At 47.1% G+C, this 21,315-nt stretch overlaps 1 protein-coding gene across 1 annotated transcript in view; it reads right to left on the reverse strand.

The window, feature by feature from the left end:
- The window catches only part of TSPAN10 (tetraspanin 10), a 30,384-nt gene extending 13,510 nt beyond the window's left edge, over positions 1–16,874 (reverse strand). Inside the window, exons 1-2 of the mRNA XM_069655140.1 lie at positions 16,704–16,874; positions 5,518–6,215 (exon numbers count right to left, since the gene is read on the reverse strand). Of these exons, the coding sequence (XP_069511241.1) occupies positions 5,518–6,215; positions 16,704–16,814 (809 nt within the window). The 5' untranslated portion in view covers positions 16,815–16,874. The remainder of the gene's footprint in view (positions 1–5,517; positions 6,216–16,703) is intronic.
- Between the last annotated feature and the right edge of the window lie 4,441 nt (positions 16,875–21,315).

Raw genomic sequence — 21,315 nt, forward strand, 5'->3', positions numbered from 1 at the left:
CAGAGTCAGCAAGTGGGTGCACACTCGTGGTGATTACCCTATTGTTGAACTACAGGTACAAGAAAGCTTTGGAATAAAGGCGAGAAGAGGGGTCAAACAGGTCATACGGGGGTCGTGTACAAATCCTCGGTACAGTCGAAAACCTTTGACCGGCAGACGATCGTGAAGCAAAAGGGAAATGAATCCTGCTTGACGAAATGAGCGCATGAACAGTGTGTTATAATGGTTGGCAGGAGTGAACCCAGCGGAGGGTTGCTAACGAGAAGGGGCGAGGCCTGAGGTCCCTGTGAACGGTGTATGGACAGGAGTGAACCTACTGAGGGACACCTACAGTGAACCGTTGTGCAAAAGGTGGCCAGAGTGAACCTGGAAGAGGGAAGCCGACTAGCAGGGGTGAACCCTGAAGGGTTGTTCAAAAGGGCATTAAGATTTAGTAAACCAAGAGACATTTAAAGACAAAGAACTGTCCCGATTGTCATTTGGGGTCCGAGCCCGGCCGATGGAGATTCAGGGGTGAAAGGTCACCACCCATAGCTCATTGAGAATGGAACTGTCTGATTAGTCGAGTACGACTGTGAGAGGTATGCTCCCGAAGAGGGGGGACACAGGGGTGAAGCCATCACCCAAAGCCATACATGGAACAGAACGTTTGTGTTTGTTTATTGAGAGTATCAGACCCTCAAATGCAAGGGACTTTAACCATCAGAGAACCTGATAGCTGGAGCGGAACTGTCGTCTTGTGCTTGGGAAAGCTTGAGTGTGTGCTGTGCTCAGGAGACGCACCTTGTCCTGTGCTGAAAACGTGAGAAGGGAGACCCCTGGCAATCACATCCTGACTTATTATTTGAGAACACTTCTTTCTTTATTGAAACCCTAGTCCACACTCTTTCTATGATTAGTTGTAAGGATTTGGCAATAGGTTGGCAATAGGTTTCTTTAGTATAGGCCTTTTTCCTTTGACAAGACACCACAATGACTGCCTTAATTTTCATTTGATGATCGACACTTGCTCCCATCTTAGATTTAGGTTAGATTAGGCGTTTTTCCAACCTGCACATTGTTTAAATAAACACCCTTGGATCGTGATAACTTGTATCTGTCTTTCCTGTTGCCACCATGAGTTCCTTACAGTACACTTTCAGAACACTGTTTCTAATTTAAGACCAACCATGCAGGGAAACAGAAAAACTGAATCCCTAGTGTGAAAATCACTTGACAGGGAACAATGCTTCGGTGTTTGCCAATAGGTGCTACATATTTGCATTTGCAGAGCTGCAACGCTCACCGAGTTCTGCAAACACCTGGACATGTGTACTCTGATTTGCTTATTGGGGAATGCAGCATGGCCGAAGCCTATGTCCAGTGGATTTGGAGACTGGCCAGGGCTGCAACCCATGAGCACTGGCCATTGGTTACATTATTAGGGTCTTGTGGACACTGAGCTAGGATGCAGGGTAGGTGCAGTGAATAACAGGGGTGGTTTGGTTTGGCTGGGGTCATGGTGGAGCCATATGCCATAGGCAATTGAACAATGATTTCCGTCCCCAGCATGCGCTGCTGATAATGACAGACATAAGTATGTGTTGCAAAAAATATCTTTTATAAAGGAGGTTTATTATTCTTTCATAATATGTGAAAAGAGATATTATTAATAACTTATACACAGTGATGTAACACCATGAAACATTTTGACTTATAAAAACCTGGGTTCTCATGAGCACTTGCCCATTCGTACTGCCCCTTCTATTTATGCACTTCTCTCACTGTACACTGCATATGTGCATTTATAGGAGCATTGTGTACAATTTATTTGTATAAGTAAGGAAAATGCAGATGCAAAAGATTTGTAGGAGATTGTTAAGTGGCAGCTGCAGTGTGAAAAACTTAGTATGGTCATAGGGTTATATGTACAGTTTTTGTAAGTGATTGGTGGATGGATGTGTGACTGTTTGAAAGCAGGCATTGAGAGAGTGTTACAAATATAAAATTAAAAAGAGTAGAAGGGCTGCTCTGTGTGATGGTGTTCACCTGCCATTCGGTTCTTTTAATGATCCGTGGCCTGGAAAGGTGACTGTGGAGACCGTGGATAGTTGTAAAGGTTCATCAATTATGGTCCTTATTGTATGCTAGATAAAAGTATTTGGGACAGAAAATATTTTTGTCTAGTATACAAATTAGCAGAGGAGCCAGCCAGCAAGCCCGCGTTTCAAGCCGCCTGATAGCCAGCTCTCCCTGCCGCCATCTTCCCCCCATCCTCCGTCCTATTTTTTTATTATTTGTTTCACCCACTACGTACCTTATTTCGGCAGCGACGGGTGCCGCTGCCGCATTCACTACTTCTCTTCGCCTCCTGCAGGCCGCCATGGAAAGGGAAGAGGGGCTCTGTACGGAGCCCGCCTTCCCTTTCCAAGGTGGCCATCTTGGAAAAGGCTGTAGAAGAGAAAATCCTTTTTTTTGTTTTTAGCACCCTGGGTTGGGTACTAATGGCCTCCATCCCCCCATTGCAGGGGGTGGAACGGGGGCTAACGGCCCGGAGCCCTTCTTATCCGCCCTCGCTTCACTTGGGTCGATAACTTGGGTTGCCGGGCCGTTATCCCGCATTCCAGCCCTTGGAAAGGGGGATGAATGCCACATTATTCCCATTAGCATAACACAAAATGCTAATGGAAATGTTGGAGAATCTTATCAAGTCTATCTACTATATTGAGAAATGTAAAGTAGATGGAGTCTATAAGATTATTATTTTTTTCTATTTTTTAACTGTGAAAGGTGGTTCCTTAAGGAACCTTTTTTTCCTTTTTGTTTGCAGGAGAGGCCAAAAAGTAAGGTGGGCAGGAAATGAGGGAAGAGAGACCAACTACTAATATAGAGGGGCAGGTGGACAGGGGAAGATGTTGCTTGTGTACTACATCTAAGGTAGGGGACAGTGTTTCTCATGCTCCTTGATTACAGCTTCAAAAGCACTTGGAAATTGCTGCTCCTGCAGAGTGGTGTTTTGCACTATATACAGAGTACTGTTGTCTTAGAAAGATATGGATCAACAGCCTCATTTATCACTTGCAAGGTAGCTGGTGGGATTTTGTGTCCCACAGAAGTAGGCTGTGTGATTACAGTATTGGTTGAGGAAGATGAGGTGAAGGAAGGCAGCCTATTACTTGCTAAGAAAGGAACAACTTTTCTGAGAGCATTGCGGTGGTTGGATTTGGTGTGGCGGTGCATGGGAGGAGGTCCCATAGGAGTATTGTCCAGGTAATCCACGACTGAGTACAACGTTGCACTGAGTGCATTTTACTTTGGTAGCTTTAGCCTTTGGTACATTCCCAACAGTGGTAAAGAACTGCCACACCCAGGATTCACTTCCTCTACCTCATCTTCTTGCTTCTATTCATTGTCTTGGAAGTACTGCACTATTTTTTTGTGTAGGTCCTCCAGCTGGTGGTGGTGGTGGCTCTTGGGGAGGAGGGATGAGAATAGCCATTTTTAAGATGAATAGCAGTGTTGCTAATATTCTTCCAAGTATGTGCTCTGTGCTAGATTGTTAATGGATAATGAGTAAGAATAAGTGGAAGAGCTGTGCAAGGGTAAATTCTGAGCTTGAAATTACTATCAGCAGAAAATGCAGTTCTGGACTGTTCACGAAGCACGAAGCACGGACCTTATTGCGAAGTGCGGACGTGATCGCGGACACATCATCATCATGCCAAGCGCAAGTGCATGGTCACGTAACCCTATTTGGCTAGTCCGTGATGACCTCAGACGTTCGCGGACGTCGACGAACACAGACACAATTGCAAAAAGTGTATAGAAGTGTTAAAAATTATGCTAGAAGATGGGGAATGGCAGAGTTTTAAGGTTAAATGTTGTAAATTGGACAACAAATGTTGCTATATTGGGGGTAAGTATGATATTAGTAAGTTGTAGGAAATTACGGGTGCACTGGTAAAACCCTATGAAATTCACTTAAAAAAACTTTGTTAAAGGAACGTTATGGTTAATTTGCACTAATAAAAACCTATGAAATTCAATGAAAAAACGTTGTTAAAAGGGACTTTATGGTTACAAGTAAAACCGAAAAACACCAGAAATTTGCCAGTTATAGTAAGCTAAGTAACCATAACTTTGCCACCACCATGCACTGCTACTACTAACACCCAGGACATCAAAGATGACATCACAAATGGCATTGATGACATCACTGATGACATCACATATGAAATACATTTTGATGAAAAGTCCCTACAAGGGGTTCTGCTCATAATGTTGGTAACAACATGGCAAGGGTGATCGGGAGACCTATCATGAACGACTTAATCTATTAAAGAATGTAGTCATCCAAACAAAACATTATATTGGAGTGCTGTTGTTAATACAGAAACCTAATCATACATACACACAGGCAATGGATGGCTGCAGCATGCATGCACTATAGAAGTACAACATTTTTAATCTGCCCATTTTGGATAGTAAAATAATGAATGCTATTTTATCAGTGTTGAGTAGTGTTAAACATGGAACCAATATCTAATAATTGAAGACTTACTACATACTTGTGTTAGTAAAAACAATACATATGAAGACCCACAATGCATACAAATCAGAGGCACACATAGGAAAACTAAAGTAGGGAAGACAAAAACAACATCATCAGAAAATGTCAATAACATAAAGTTAATTATTATGTATACAACTGAATTGTGTGTTTGAGGCCTGCTTATTGCCCCAAATATATGCACCATGAGCTGAGACCAAAACCTAAGTAAAGTACCTTAACAACATAGGACAAGTTAATGTCTACATAAATATTACCTTTCAAATTTTTAAATTCTCACTCTCAGTGGACAATAACAACTGGACTAGATATGTCAGTAAACAAAAACAAGTGGCCCACATATGTGATGTCATCAGTGATGTCATCAATGACATGTGTGATGTCATCTTTGATGGTCTGGGTGTTAGTCTTGGTTGCTTAGTTTACCATAAATGGCAAATTTCTGGGAGTTTTCGGTTTTACTTGTAACCATAACGTCCCTTTGACAGAGTTTTTTCATTGAATATCATAGGTTTTTATTAGTGCAACTTAACCATAACAACCCTTTAACAAAGTTTTTTCAGTGAAAATATATACATATATTTTTATTTTAAAATAATATTTTATTACAGGGATAGCAAGCGCGATTGCAGGGTGACTAGCAAATGACATCCCTGGGTAGCGATGCAAGTCGTTTGCAAACGGGTACTGATGCGTGCTGTCCTTGCAGGCTTATGTACCTCAACTGGCTGCAATGCACAAAGTGATACACAAGTAAAAACCTTATGAATAGTAAGAAGGCAGGTCATGGACACCTTAATTAGTACATCTGGTACAGGACAAAGTCCTTCCCATGTCTCACAGCTGGATTTGCACAGCGCCAGGAATTCTGACATTAGCTTTTCAGCTATGCAGCATTTAAAAAAAAAGAATAATAATAAAACAGCCACGTTGCCCCACACAGTGCAAGACCAAAACTGTATACTCACAGATTGAGTTTCCAGTCACGATAAGACTCCTCTCCACAGCACTCTAGGCCCAGTTGGATTTCATCAATGATAAATTTCATGTCCACATCGTCCTGGTACCGCACGATCGCCAGCCGCATGGCGCTGCCCACGGAATCCGTGATCAGAGCTCTTAACGCATACAGCATGATCCCGGCAAGAACCTGTAGAACCACAAAGGCCACCACCGCTAAAGTGAAGAACCTAAGCAGGCAGGAGTTCTCTCGGAGGGATCCCATGCAACCAGCGACAGAGACTGCGGTCATCCCTAGGCCTACCAGGACCACAAGGAGCATGGGATCAGTGCCAAGGTGCTGAATCCTCTCCCGGATCAGGGACTCCTTGTCAATGAGACCCCAGACACCCACTCCCAGGATCAACAGGCCCAGGACAGAGAACATAAAGTTGGAGAAGAACAGAATGTACTTGGCACAGCAGTTGCCAGGATTAAATGTGCCGAGAGAAAGTTGCTCATGATGAAGGAGGTACCACTTCTCTGGATTGCCCTCTAGAACATCATAGGCAGTGAAAGGAGTCTTTGATTTTGTATCAGAGGCTTGCAGAACCTCTTGTGAATCAGATGCATGCAGAACATCCTTGGTCTCCAAATCATTCCCAGAACACTTCTCAAAAGGTCCTTCAGAAAGGTAGGACACTGGTGGATCTTCAATTTGGGATGCCTAGGTACGTTATAAAATAAAAACAAATATACAAATTAAAGTTTGTTTGCATAAATGGAACCTAGATTTATTGGCTGGTTTCTAAATGCTATTACATGAAAGTAAGGTATAACTATCGTAATTGATTTGCCAAAGATCACACATTTGACAAGTGGGAATCCAGTATAAAAAGCCTAGTCCCTTGACTTCACAAGCAACAATTGATTCACTTACAATAGGTGCATCTTATGTACTTGAAAAGAAATTGAACGGACGATATTGAGCGGGTAACATCATGACTGACAAGAGAGATGGAGGGGAGAAAGAGAGATGCTTTCACAAACAATTTCACTGACAACTCCACAGCATTGTAAAATTATTTAAGGTATTCATTTTTAATTTATTGGGTATTTATAATACAGCAAGTGGTGTTTCAAGGCGCAACAAGACAAAAGATGGGGGGGGAACAGGGATGGCAAATAACAAAATGGTCCTACTAGGTCTTGTCTCATTCGGATCGTGCAAGTGCAGTAACAAGAAGTGCAGGGGTGGGGGAGTGGGGAGAGTGCCGGTCAGAACGGTGCTGAAGTAGACTGGGCGAGGAGGGCATGGTCCCAGTATGAATCAGTAGGAACAAGGCAGTCAGTAAATGCAGGCAGAGGGTGACATTGGCAGGGGAAAGGGAAGGAAGAAGAGAACAGGAGGGTCTTGAGAAGCTTCTGGAACTTAAGGAGATCTGGCTCAAGTCTGAGAGGGGCGGGAGGTCATTCCAGAGGTAGGCTCCTGCGGAAGAGAGAGATCTACCCTCCAACTCTCAAGGTAGCTTCACAAAAGCATGGATGTAGCGTCTGCCTCACAATGAACACTGCAGGCGGAGGTATTCTTATATTAATATTTATTGTGTAGTCATGAGCACATCAGTAAAGTGCCCAGCCTCCTCTCTTTCCAACTTTGCTCTCTCAAACCGCTGACTCCATCCCTATCTCGAACCCTCCCTCGTAGCGATACTACAATATACCTCTAAAAATGTAACTGTCCATCACGTTGCTTGTTTTTGCATCTAGGGGTGACTTAGCCACCCCTGAATGAAAAGCTATTGACTCGGTTTTATGGGATACACAGAGCTCAAAAAGTACCAGCAAGATGGGACTCTGGTTTCCTTGTTGTCCGCCTCCTGCCAAACACTACAGCATACAGTTCTAGAGGCTATTAACCATAATTCTATGACTACTGATCGGTCTAAATGGATGAGTATATAGACTGCTCATCCCAGACTTGTTTCCTGGAGTGGGCAACTGCCTGGGGAGCAACCCTAAATATCTCAGGGGTTCAGGGGGCGCAGGAAGGGGCCAACCCAGACTGCTGCCTCTGAGAAGCCGGAGAAAAAGTTAAATATTCTTTTGTTACAAGAGATGCTCCAGAGACACACACCTTGTGTCCCATACCTCTTTCGGTGTGTAAAACAAGTGGGTGGTCCCGTTGTGGTGAACTTTCAATAGTGCCAGGAAAAAGAGTGCATATTTGAAGGATAGTGAGTGCAATTTTTCTTCACAGAGTCAAAGGACTGGCGGGCCTTCTGGACCTCCTTGGTTTAGTCTGGATAGAACCCAATGTGGTATCCATTGTATGTAACGGGCGCCGTGGTGCGGGCCGTCTGAAGGATGGCTTCCCTGTCCCTGAAGTTTAGGAGACGTGCAATAAATGTCCGCGGTGGGACACCCGGGACATGCCGCCCGGTGGGGTCTCTGTGCACCCGTTCAATCGAGAAAAACTTAGAAAGCTTTTTGGGAGCAAAGATATGGGCGAGCCAGTCCTCAAGAAAGAGTTCTACAATGGGGCCCTCCTCTTTTTCAGGAATCCAGAGAATCCTTAGGTTGTTTCGTCGCGCCCTTCTTTCACTATCTTCTGCGCAGTATTGAAGCTGATTCACCTTCTTGGAGATTGCGGCAAGATGTTTTTCCATTTGTATGAGTGAGTCTTCTGTGTCAGATATTCTTTGCTCCGACTCCCCAACTCTGGACGCTAAGTTGTGGAAGTCCTAGCGGAGGAAGGAGGAAGGACACATCTGCAGACAGGCCTCCTATCTTTAGTTCTAAGCATGTCCTTGAGTCGCCAATTGCCCTCATGACGTCCGTGAGAGAAATGGCAGTGTCTTAAATTCCCTCTCCTGGGTCTTCACTGCCTTGGGGTTGCAGTGTGGAGCTTGGGGGGATGCCGACCGTGAAGAAGTCCATTTTGCTCTGCAAGGTCTGTCGTTTGCTCTTGTCCTTACCCATTGTGCTTGTTGCGTGTCGGCTGGTGTGCCTGCTTCAGTCCCTGGATCAGTGCCAGCAATGCACCTCAGTGTATGCAGGTCGTTGATAGGATGTGACACTGGCACTTCCTACCAGTCTGGTCCCGACCGTGTAAGATATCTGGTATCGGGTGCACCCTATGGTGTTGGGAAGAATTGCGTAACAGGTTATCGAGTGTTATGCACCCCATGGGGGGGGTGCAATGTCCAGGAATCAGTGCCCTCTGTGTGGGCCCAGTCTCCTTAGGTGGGCATAAACCAGGGGTTGATTAATCAGGTCTCTGTGGGATGATGACGCCCTTGGCTTTAGCGTTGCCGCCGCAGGGGCTTGGGAGACCAGTAGGCACTATAGGTTCCTTACCGCCTCCGAACGTACTGTGGTGCATTATATCCTGGTGGGTTCTGTATTATCGGGGATCTGGCAGGAGAGGCCCCGCGAGAAAGGGCTGGTGTCCAGGAGGCCAGTGACGTGGGCGTAGGGGCCGCCAGGTGCCTGAGCGAAAATGTCAGAGGGAGAAGAGGGTGTTCCGTGGGCCGTTGGCTCCTAGGGTTTGCACTGTGGGGATCCTGGGGCTTCCTTGGCAGCACCTAGTTAGTGATGGACAGTTCATGGGGCAGCCTGGGCAGCCAACAGCGTTCCCCCTGTATAGAAGGCGGGGGAGGCGGGCCATCAGGCGTGCCAGTGCCGGTGTCCTGGGAGGTGTCGTCGTACCTGGGGTCCAACTGCTATAGCATCCAGCCGTGCCTCATACACTTGAGGGGTGAGGGGAGGGGTGCAATGGATCCGGGGCCAGGGCCGTGAGCCTGTGGTTCTGCCCTTTATTGTGTGCTCCTTTGTGTTCACTGCGCGTGGGCCTGCAAAGTGGGGACGCCCGCCCGCTGCTGGGCTTTGGGTCCAGGGCACTGGGGGTCTGTTGTGTACGTTGGAGGGCACTCTTCATCCTCTGGTGTTGCGGGCGTCCGAGGGCGAGGTCTAGGCGTATGGAGTGCCCTGCCGCTGGTCTGCTGGTGGTCTGATTCCAGAACCAGTGGGGGGTAGGGGAGAGAAAAGGAAAACGGCCCCCTCGTGGGACCGGGCAGATGTTGCTGGTTTTGCAGCCGCATAACCTCTGGGAGGCGCTTGTGGGCGTGTGTGCAGGCGCTGTCTCTGGCGCGAGAGGCTTTGGTCCCCCCATGTGCCCTCCTATGGTGCAGAGCAGTTGGTGCACGTATCTTCAGCGTGGGTCCTGCTCTACCGCCATCACCCCGGTGCCTTGGGCAGCAATGACCTGGAGGTCTGCTTCGTGTGCGCAGGGAGCGCGTATGGCTCTGTAGCTCCCCAGACCCTGGGAGCAGGTCCTGAGCTGCGGGGTGCCCCACCTCGATCTGGTGGTGCACCGTACACGGGGCCAGCACTGTGGGAGGTCTCCCGGGCCGATGATTGCCGTGGCCGGTGTCGGGTCCTGTGTGGGTGCCAGGGGGACTTCTGATCAGGCAGAAGGGGTTCCAAGCGGTTTTAGTGGCCGCCACAGGTGCTGTATCTGAGTGCCTCCGTTTCCTGCAGCTGATCCCACAGTGGCGGTACGCTCTCCCGCCCGCCACTCTGGTCCTGGATGGCAAGGCACTGCAGGCGCTTATGACCTGTAGGCGGGCGGGCAGCTTGCCACTTCACTGCTTGGCCAAGATGGCGTCCGTCGCCCCGCCGATGGTCTTCTGCCGTGTTGCACTTTCTGGGCTGCAATTTATATCAGAATTGCAGCAAGCAGTAATCAGCCAGTACCACCACAGTATTGTCTCGTTTCTCCTTTGGGCTCCTCTCGAGCTCTTCGCTCCTCCACCTCTAACTCCCTCCGTGGCAATCGTTTTTCAAAGAAACGAGCTGGGGGTAGATCTCTATCTTCGGCTGGGGTCTCCCTCTGGAACAGCCACTCTAAAAGTTGAGGAGAACCATCTCCGGTTCTGGAAGCACCTCAAAACCTTCCTCTTTGCTTCTGCCTTCGCTCCCCTTCTCCCCTGCTGATCTGCTCTCTTGGTACTGTGCACCTCGTCACCCTCTGTCCCCTGGGCCCAGGTACATGCTCACTCTGCCACTGCCTCCTGACCACCCCTTGCACTGGGGACTGAATCTGTACCCATACAGCCCCCCCCATTTTTCTTCTTTTTCTGCACTTATTCAGACTTACCCAGTCTGCTGCCTTAAACACAGCACTTGCCACTTGCTGGCTGCACTACCACAGTTTGCCTCCATTTTCTATTTATTTTATTTATCTGCGCTCCTCGGCTCTGCACTTTCCACTCTACCCCTTCCATGCACTTTTTCCCTGTTCCCTTTCCCATGCACTTGCGCGTTCTCACTTTCACTGGGCCTAGTAAGATCGTTTTTATGTTGTGTTGTGTTCTCCCTTGTTCCCTTCGCTTGCCTAGTCGTGCTCTGAAACACTTGTGTACGAGCGCAATACAAATAAAATATCATATCATATCATAAACAATTCCCTGGGATGAGGATATGGCAAGATATTGGCTGCGGCCGCCGGGAGCTGGTTCTTCTAGCCATTTCAGTAACTTAAGGAGAATGTGCACGGATGGGGCAAATTATGAGTGGAGGGAATTTTGTGAGGAAGAATTCATAGTTGTAAAATGTGAACTAGTGAAAGCCCCTGCGCTAGCATCTTTTGATGTGGGGGACAATTGTATAGTGATGAGTGATGCCAGTGAGAAGGTCTTGGACAGTGTTGTTACAGAAAAGAAAATAGAGAGAGTAATTGTATTTGCGTCATAAACGTTGAGAGGAGAAGAAAATAAGTAGTCTGCTATAGATCGAGAGGCCCTGCCGTTGGTATGGATTGTGACTAAGTAAAGTCATTTTTGTAGGGAAAAGGTTTTCTTAATCAAAACAGATTGCAAGTTGTTAGTTGGGGTGTTTGGCAATAAAGGTCTAGAGGACATCCTGTAGAATACTGAAGTCGGCAACTACTCTATAGGGACATGAGATGACAGTAGAAGACATTTCAGGAAAGGATTATGTACTAGCAAGACTAATTGGCTATGTGAAGTCCCCTGACCAGAGTGCTGGACCGAGATATTGAGACCGTTCGTCATCTGGTACCTTGAAAAAGGAGCCAAATCCACAAAGCTACGAGAAGCACAGAGAAATCCTTTGTGGGAGTTTTTGTCTGTCGACTGCTGCTGCAAGATCCAATCCAGTGTCCATTCTTTCGTCACCACGCCCAAGAATCCAGAGACCAGGTCCTGTGTTGCTGTATCATGAAGGCGCCAATCTGTGAGCTCTTCTTCACTGCTGAGGGACTGTGTGGTTGAAGGTAGTACTTATCTAAAGTCTTGTGTCCCTCTTGTGTAGCTGAGTGGGTTATTCGTGTGTTTGGGAGTTCGCCCATACCGTTTGTCCAGTCCTAATGCTGGAACGCATCTAGAGAGCATCCTATGAAGTTCCTGAACACTTTCTACTAACTCTAAAGTCTGCACTTACTTATTTCATTGATTTTTTAAAGTGTGCCTAGTACCATATTCGAGTTCGGTTTCTCAGCCTGGATCCGGGATTCTAACCTCTGTTGCTTTGCGTGGTCTTGCTTCCAAGACCAGCGCATTACCCCTGTGCTATCCTCCATTCACTTACTTGTTCGACGAGATATCCTCTGGAGCTCTGACTTTCCTACATCTGAGCCCTACCTACTGTTGGCAACTAGCCTACTATTGTCCCTCTTCTTCCTCTGAGATCACTCATGCCTTAGAATAGGGAAGGACTTTTAATTAGAAGGCCTCTGACTAGAAACTATAAGAAGCGTTGCAAAGTACCTACTTATTAAAGGTGTTAGTGTGTAAGTTTGATTCCTGAAACAGAATATGTTACAAAGTGTTGCTATGTTCCTACTTACCTTTGAGGTGCTTATTGCCCTCTGAAAAGTATAAGACGTTATTTGCTTACCTTTCAATTGTGTTCCACTCTTCTAGAAAGTAACTCAGTTGGCATTACTTTAATATTCCTGAAACTGAATAAGTGTAAAAGTCTACCAATAAGGTTTACTCACCTTGAATTGCTTAATGCCATTCAATATGTGTAACATTAGGTTCTTACTTACCTTGAACTGCTTACTGTCTTTCTGGGAAGTCTGATCGAGTTCTTGCTTACCTTAGAATTATGTTCCGCTCTTCTGAAAAGTATCATTGATATAACTATTCCTGTAATAGAAATGGTGTATGGGTTTATGGCCAATAGATTTTACTCACCCTGAATAGCTTGTTGCCATTCTAAATGTATACCCAGAGTTCTTACTTATAGCTGAAGTGCATATTGTCCCTCTGATAGTATACAAGTTATTTACTTACCTTTGAACTGTGTTCTGAAAAGTAATATGGGTGTAACTGTATCCATACTGAAGGAAGAATAAGTTACATATGTTGCAAGGTGTACACTTGTAACAGTGTTGGTATAACTAGAGTATTCCTAAAACAGAATAACACTGTAGGTTATTACCAATAGGGTTGGCTTACCTTGAATTACATCTGTTCATTCTAATAGTCTACTAATATGTCTATGCCATTCTAAATGTGTATCACTAGGTTTTACACACACCTTGAACTGTATACTGCTATTCTAAATAAGGTTTACACTTTGGTTTGCATACCATTAGTATAGTATTGGTTTTTATAAAAGTGTGTTTATGAATGATAATAGTACTTACCTTTCTAGAGAATTCTCTCTGCCTGTGTATATATGAAATAAACCATTATTTTTACAATACATATGTGTATCAGTGATTCTTTGGACCATATGTGTACTACAAGTTCTTTGTACCTATTTGCAGCCCTCTCTGCCGCCTAAGATAAGCCTGACTGCTCTGTACACACTACCAAATTATACAGTACAGGTCAATACTAACAGTTGGAGTTTACTGTATTGCCCAAGGTATAGTTTTATGAAGCCCCTGGGTGGACCCTAGAAGAACTGCCATAACAGACCTATGCTCAATTTCGTATGCCACTTAAGGCACTGTCTGCATCCCATAAATGAGGAGCACAGATTTATCAGGTGGTTGTGGATAAAATCAGGAAGAAGTCAAATACAGGCTTTCTTGGAGGGGTATTAGTTTTGGTGGCAGTGGGTAGAGGAGAAATACCTTGCCTTTTTTATAGCCATATGCAATGCCTGCACAGCAGAAAGAAAATAAGGCAATGCACATGCCCTTCATTCCCTGCCCATGGCACAGCAAGACAGTCACCTCACCCACGTCATTTCCTGAAAACTCTTTGCTATGCAATCCATAGTTTTGTAAAGGTAGACGGTAAAGCCCCAGGCTAAGAGGAACAGGCAGGCTGGGAAATCCTGCACCCAATAACAGAAGTAAATGGCAGAGCCCACTTTATTAACAATACACATTAAGCAGGGGCAGCAGATAAGCGCATAAGCATCAAAAAGCTCCGAGAGGTTCAAATACAGAGCAACAAATTATACTTGAAAAACATTTAATTGCTGATGTCATACTACAATCTTAGAGAAAGAGGTACAGGCGCCCCTCTGCGAGAACGAACACAGCCTAATGACCTGTTCTATGGGAAGGTACCCACTCGAGTGTCTGTAGACACATTTTAGCTCACTGTACCTTTCACAAGGCAAACTTGAGCAGCCCAGCCCCGGAATGCTAGGCAATCCTCCTTTGAACAAGAGTACCAACAGCAACCCCAGGCACGTGTTTCGGCTAGCCGGGCCTTATCAGCGATTCATTCTCGCAGAGGGGTACCTATGAATATTTTTTCATACTACAATCTTAGTTACAAAAACCTATGGGGTGGAGGGATTGGTTAGGTGAATTGTATGCATACATAAAATATAGGGGTTAGTGTTTTCATTGCGTACAACTATCTGATGGCTCCACCTGAGGCTATGCCTAAAATGATAAAAGTAAAAAGACATCTTCTCTGCAATAGGTAATTGGCTAGGGCAACATGTACTGGGCAACATAATATTGAGAGTTTTGATTGGTTGACATTGATCTTACCAACCTTGGGCATTTGACAGGTCATCAACACACAAGCCGAAATGGCAGCAGGGGGAGAGAAACCCAGAAACGGCTTTCCAATTAAATAAGATACCATTGCTTATTCCTAAGCCATGAGCCAGGGTTTGTAGCTTTGTACTTGGCCTTGCCTTGGTTCTGAGAATTTGTGGGAGTCTAGGCAGGTGCCTATCTGGGTCTGGAGCTAATTAATAGGCAGTGGGCCTCATTACGGGTCCAGCGGTAACCGTGCTGGTGCAACCAGCAGGTAGCCACTGGGCCTGTAATTATCTACTGGGGCCCGGCTTCCCGGTAACACCAGGGGATTACAACCCTGGCGGTCCGGGAAGTCAGGTGTCGGCAAATTGTAAGTCCCCATTCCCTTAGAGTCCTATGAGACTCTATGGGAATGGGGACCACGGAAGCACCGGCACCGTTGTTAACGGTGCCGGTGTTTCCATGACAGCTTACCTACCGTGGCCGCTGTGCCCGGCAGGGTCAGACCTGTTGGGCACAGTGGCTCTGCCAGGCAAACCCGTAGTGTGCCAATCCCGACACAACGGTGCCGGTAAGCTTACCAACACCGTTATTTCCAGACCGGCACACTTATAATGAGGCCCAGTGTCTTCCAATTGTAGGTCAGGTGTGAGAAGACCATGTTCTGAATTATTTTACCTTGCCTTTACTGTGAATTTAGCTCATTTGAGCGCAAGTGCTATTACGTCCTCAACCACTGGGGGCTTAGTCCATCCATTCCTTATACAGTTTTGAGCTTGTAATTCATCGGCACCTGGTATTCAAAGGCTATTTGTTCCTCACTTAATCTAAGAGAAATATGTCTTACGCCTTGGGAATTATTATCGTGTGTTCCTCCCTGAACCATCCATGTACTCCCCAGTGTCTCTGTAGCCTTGGAAAGGGGCTGCTTAGCTACTGTCTGCCTGGCACGGATCTTTCAATTTAGTTTGATGCGGGATAAGACTAGCTATATACATGCATCATTCCTGTTGCATTTCAGCGCATATATTAGTTATGTTATATTCTTCATGTCTTTATGGTGCAAGCAAGATTCTTTGTGTCTAAATGCACGTTTGACCTAATGTTCGTGTTTCTTCATGGTGAGTGCATATTTGCTTTGTGACTATTGCATGTGCGTGTGTCAGTTAACAGTGTGTTTGCTTACTCTCGCCATCTTTAGTTACATCAAGTTCATTTCTTCTTGTATTTGCGATCATTCTGATATGGTCGCCATAAAGCATCGCGTTTTTCACCTACACAATATAGGATTGGGGGAGGGGAAGTTGCCATGAATGACTTATTCATCTGTCTCTTGACATTTTATATGTGGTGGACCTTGGCCAGGTAGTGTGTGGCATGGGGTGTCCCTGGGGAAACCACAGACCTACGTGGAGGCACTCGGAGCTCATGTCATGGTCAGCGGCATCTTTAGCCATATCACATGAAATGTCTTTGAACCCTCAATACTTGCAGGTCTCCTGGTGTTCCAGCGCTGGCAGTCAACATATCTTGGATTCTCCCCCAGTCTGCACTCATGAACATCACAGATTTCTGGCACCCCTCCCCCCCCCACTCTTTTTTAAAAAACATTCCCTATGAGGTCCCCAAAATTGCAGAAGTTCACTATCCGAGGCTACTGTACATTGTATAACATATGTAGGGGGTTGGCGTTACAAATGTGTGTATAAAATAAGACAAGGGAAGGTGTAAGATAAGGGGAGTGTGGATGTGGGGCCGTATGACTGTGGGTGCTATGCTGGGAACTAGGGCCACAGGTGTGGGCTGTCAGCGCTATGCCTTTTACTTGACAGAACTAGGAAATCAGAACTTGCAGTTTTGGGTGCACTATTCTGTACAATGGCCTACAAACCCCATTGCGCATGTGTTGCCACCACTGTTTAATGGGGGAATAACATTGGAAAATATATTTCCAAAGAAGAGCAACATGGCTGGGGCAACTTCAAGCGGAAGGGAGAGATAATAAAATAACTGGCAGAGAACCGGGATAGCCCAGAAAAAAACATAGCCGCTTTCCCATAATAGACGTCCATCTTGCGCAGCACTTTGAATGCTGGCATTGGTAAGTCAATAGTCATCACATGCATGAAAAACAGTAAAGTACAAGTTCCGGGATGAAAAATAATGTTTGATGAAATACGGCAGGTGGGTGGGGCCGGCAAGGGGTGCTCAACGATGGCTTGCGCATACCTTGGGCAGCAGGCGGCTGACCTCCGTGGAGCCTTCATCCCTCTGCACCGCTGGAACCAGAAGGCTAAGCCTCGTCCAAAAGCCGCTCCACGCTCTCTTCATCGCGAGCATCGCCAAGTTGCTTCGCTCTGGGGGCTGAGGTGTTCTCTTCTGTCCCGAAGAGCGCGTCTGGAAGCTCAGCCGCCAGCTCCTCAAGTCACACTCCCATCATGTGAGAGGCCTCGCATTCCTGAGACTCAAAGAGCGCGAAGGGGCAGCGGCCTTTAACAATTAGAGCCGCTTTGAAGGCAGACACTGGGCTCATTAATTGAAAGACGTTTACACAAAATGCGTTTTGGGAAGATCACGCTTTTCCCTGTCGGGTGTGTGCCTCTCATTCATTGCTGTTTTTTTCTTTGCGAACTGGAGGAGGGGTGGGGGCGCTTGTAGCTTTTATTTAGTAAACGTATGATCACAAGTCCCAGAATGCAAAGAAAAAAAACGGTCTGGATGACCTACTAAGACCTGATTTGGGACTATATGACAGCACTGCGGAAGAACATCTGTTAATATCACATAAATGTCAACAATATCCACTCCATTGGGGAGACTTTGAGGCAGTCCTGTTCTAAACTTTGCATTTTGGGGCTTGCAGTCCCGGATTTCCTCATTATAAACCCTTAAACTAGGAGTCCCAGAATGTAAAGCTAAAACTATGATTGATATCCCGAATTGACAGGATGATGTTGGCACGAGGCTGGGAAATACACAAGCACAGTCTTCAAAAGGATCAGCTATTGTCCACATGCAAAAAACTCTACCATGGAAGAGAAGTAGCAACAGCAACGAACATCCTTTAGTGAAGGGGTGCAGTGAAATCCAGCTCCAAGAAGGTATTCGGATATTCAATTTCAGACAGCCTACAAATGCCGACATTATGCATTATCATGTATTATGTTATGGGGGCGTGGCTTGAGCAGCCATGGAGTAGGACGTGCTTCCCGTGGAACTCCGGAGGATCCGACAGATGATCCATACAAACTACCTTTAAAAGTGCGCCACTGGTTCCAGAATCGATCACACACGCATGGGAATGGATGCTTCGCTCATTGTATAAAGATCGAGAAAAATCGTAAGCGGGAGTCTGGAGGAATTGCTTGACGAACGACGGCGGCCGCTCGGTCCATTGTCACACAAGATGGCCGACAACAAAAGAAACAAAACCAGGGTACCCGAAGAGTACGAATAGAGGCGGCGGCCATGGGGAAAGAACGACAATGGCGAGGTGAAGGTGGAATACAAAAACCATCTGTGGGCCGTAGGTCTTGAGTCGTGAAAGCTTAGGCGCTGGCCTGGATGGCAGGGGCCCGAGGTGTGAAAATGCAGGCCGCACCACGACCAGCACGAGAAGCGCTCGCTCGGCATTGAACTAGCAGCGGTGAGAGGAGGTGGAGGTTGCGACTGCCTGGAGACCACCGCGACAGTCGGTAAAGAGCGGAAATTGCAGCTGGGGAGACACTCGGTCGCTGAATCGTGATAGGGATACCCAACGGTGACCAGAAAATGGCGGCGCGAGGGTCCGTGGGCAAGAATAAGACCAAACAACCCACGATGGACATTTTTGCGAAAGCACACCTGTCTCCTGCAGCCACCTCAACCAAAGGCCCGATGGCACAGGCTGAGGGCGCGACAGCGGCTGATAATCGTCAGATTTTGGAGGCCATTACGGAGCTCAAGGAATCTTGGGGGGTTGCGATGATGGACCTACGCATTTCCCTGGAGGCTAAAATTGAAGCAGTGGGCATCGAAGTCTCCCTGCTGAGACAGGATGTCAGGGGACTGGCGGAACGCACAAGCAGCCTGGAGGGCACAGTGAAATCTAATATGGACACCGATGCCAACAATACAAAAGAGATCCATGTCCTCAAGCAAAATGTGGCCAACTTGGAGTCTCGAGCAGAAGAAGCAGAAGGGAGAGCGAGGAGAAACAACATTCGTGTGGTGGGTCTGCCGGAAGGCGAGGAGGGCCAGGACCCGACTGATTATATCGAGAACTTACTCCTACAAGGAATCGGGGCCGGTATACTCTCGCAAGGATTTGTGGTCGAGCGTGCACATAGAGCCCTCATGCGGAAGCCGAGACCGGGGGACCCTCCACGAGCGATAATTGCCAAAATACTGAACTATAAACACCGGGAAAAAATATTGGAGTATTTTCTGAAAGGCGGTACAATCGAGAGGGCCTCGAGCACTATCACGGCATAACCGAATTACACTATGCTGGTCCAGAGGCAGCGGTACAGCTATGTAACCATCAAAAGGAGGCTGCGGGCGGCTGGTATAAAATATATGCTGCTGTACCCTGCGAAATTGAAGGGCGTGTATAAGGGCAAAATGCACTTTTTTGACACTCCGGAAGAAGCAACAACGTGGTTGGATCTGCAAGGCTGCCCGGATCAAGACATGGAGGAGACACAAATGGACGTGAAAAGTGACTCAGACACGGTATGCATTTTGCTATGGCAGCGAGCGAACATCCTAGGCGAAGGCTGAGAACGATGGGCCTGGCTGTAGGAGGCTGATATTTGATAACATATTGCGGATTGTGAGAGACTTGATGGACTTGAATATAGTGGCGGTTACATATGTTTAAACAGTATAGCAATGTGTAGTTCTTGATGTGCTATTGGAGCGGCAGGGCGTTAGCACCCTACCCCCCTGAATTGTAGTTGTAGTTATAGTAGGTTGGCCACTAGGGCGGCCTCACCCTGCGGAGCTTCGAGTACAGGCGAAAGCCGGAAAGAGCTAGATACGGGGGAGCCTGAGATCCAGGGATGGAGCTGGGCAACAGTTGGGGGGGAGAGTGTTGGGGAAGGGTTGGGAGGCGGGGGGGAGGGAGTGGGAAGTTTGGTGGGCTCTTCGTACTGAGCCTACGCAAGAGGAGTACTTATATGGGTGGCGCCACATGTCCCGTTTCAGCGGTTGCAGGTGGTGGCTGAAACAGACGGGAGGATGGTTATGCTGAGAGGATTGGTAGAGAATAGGGAGATAAGTATTGTTAACACATACGCCCCGAACCAGAACACGGTGGCATACATTAGGACACTTAGTGCGAACCTGAGCGTGTGTGTGGGAAGCACGGTGATCTGGGGAGGGGACTTCAACTGTGTATTGAACCCGAGGGTGGATAGATCGGACGGGAAATTGGATAGACCGGCCCCTGCAGCCAGGGCGCTACAGACGCTGCTTTATGACTTTGGGTTGGAAGATGCATGGACAGTGTGGCACCCTGGGAATAGGCAATATTCGCATTATTCTGCCCCACAGCAGTTATCAACAAGGCTGGACTATGTCTTCGCATCACCAGAAATGATAGCCGAGATTGCGCATATAGAGTACAGGGCCAGGGTCCTCTCGGACCACTCGCCCCTGATTCTTGCGTGGCAATATTGCCCCCCGAGGGCGGGGATCCCGACATGGCGCCTACGGGTGGAGGCGTTGAGAGACCCCTTCTTTAGAGAAGATTTACGGGAGGAGATGGTAAACTATTTTGAAACCAATACTGGGAGTGTGGACTCGGTGGGGACGCTATGGGAGGCCTTTAAAGTTGTTATGAGGGGGGCGGCCATGGCGAAATCCAAGGGCCTACAGGGTGGGGTTTCAACAGAACTGAGGGAGATGGAAGCAAAATTGGAAGAGGCCTTACAAGCCGGTGACGATACAGCAGAGAAACTAGATTTGATACTTAAGTTGCAACAAAAATGTTCGGATTGTTGGGAGAGGTTGTGCAACCTTAATTATAAAAGGTACATAGAGAGACAGCATGCGGGAGGTGACAAACCGGGGAGGCTTTTGGCGTGGTTATATAAGAGCGAGACCCCCAGAGCCACAATCAGAACTATAGAGAGGGAAGATGGTAGCGTAGAGGACACCCAGGAGGGGGTTAATCAAGCGTTTGTGGAGTACTATAAAGTGCTATACGGGGAAGACAGGGAAAGTAGCCGGGCAATGATAGAAGAAACACCTGAGGATATGGGGTTGCCCAAGATAAGTGAGGAGGAAAGAGAGGAATTGGACTCCCCGATTACCCTGGAAGAACTGGGGGAGGTGGTGAGGCAGTTGCCTACTAGTAAGACCCCGGGGACAGACGGGCTCCCAAGCAAATTTTACAAGGTATATACAGAAGAGGTCCCCCCCCGCTGCTAGAGATGATAAATGAGGCGTTCGAGACGGGCCGCCTGCCGGAGTCACTGAGAGAGGCTGTTATTGTACCTCTCCCTAAACCAAATAAACCAGGGCGCAGCTGTGGTTCCTTCAGACCTGTGTCAATGTTGAACCAAGACGGCAAGATATTAACTGTGGTCTTGGCAAATAGACTGAAAAAGGTCATTGGTAAGTTAATACATCGAGATCAAACGGGCTATGTCCCCCATAGAAACATCACCAACAATCATAGGCGACTTCAGAGGATCATTGAGTTTGGCAGCGGAAGTGAGAAGGAAATGGCAATTGTGTCCCTGGATGCGATCAAGGCCTTCGACACCGTCAAGTGGCCGTGGCTGCTGGCGGCCCTGAAACACTATGGGTTAGGGCCTGGCTATGTAAGGTGGGCGGAGATTTTGTATAATGAACC

The sequence above is a fragment of the Ambystoma mexicanum genome, chromosome 3q (assembly GCF_040938575.1).
Source record: "Ambystoma mexicanum isolate Mex_15411 chromosome 3q, UKY_AmexF1_1, whole genome shotgun sequence".
NCBI classification, from domain to species: Eukaryota; Metazoa; Chordata; class Amphibia; order Caudata; family Ambystomatidae; genus Ambystoma; species Ambystoma mexicanum.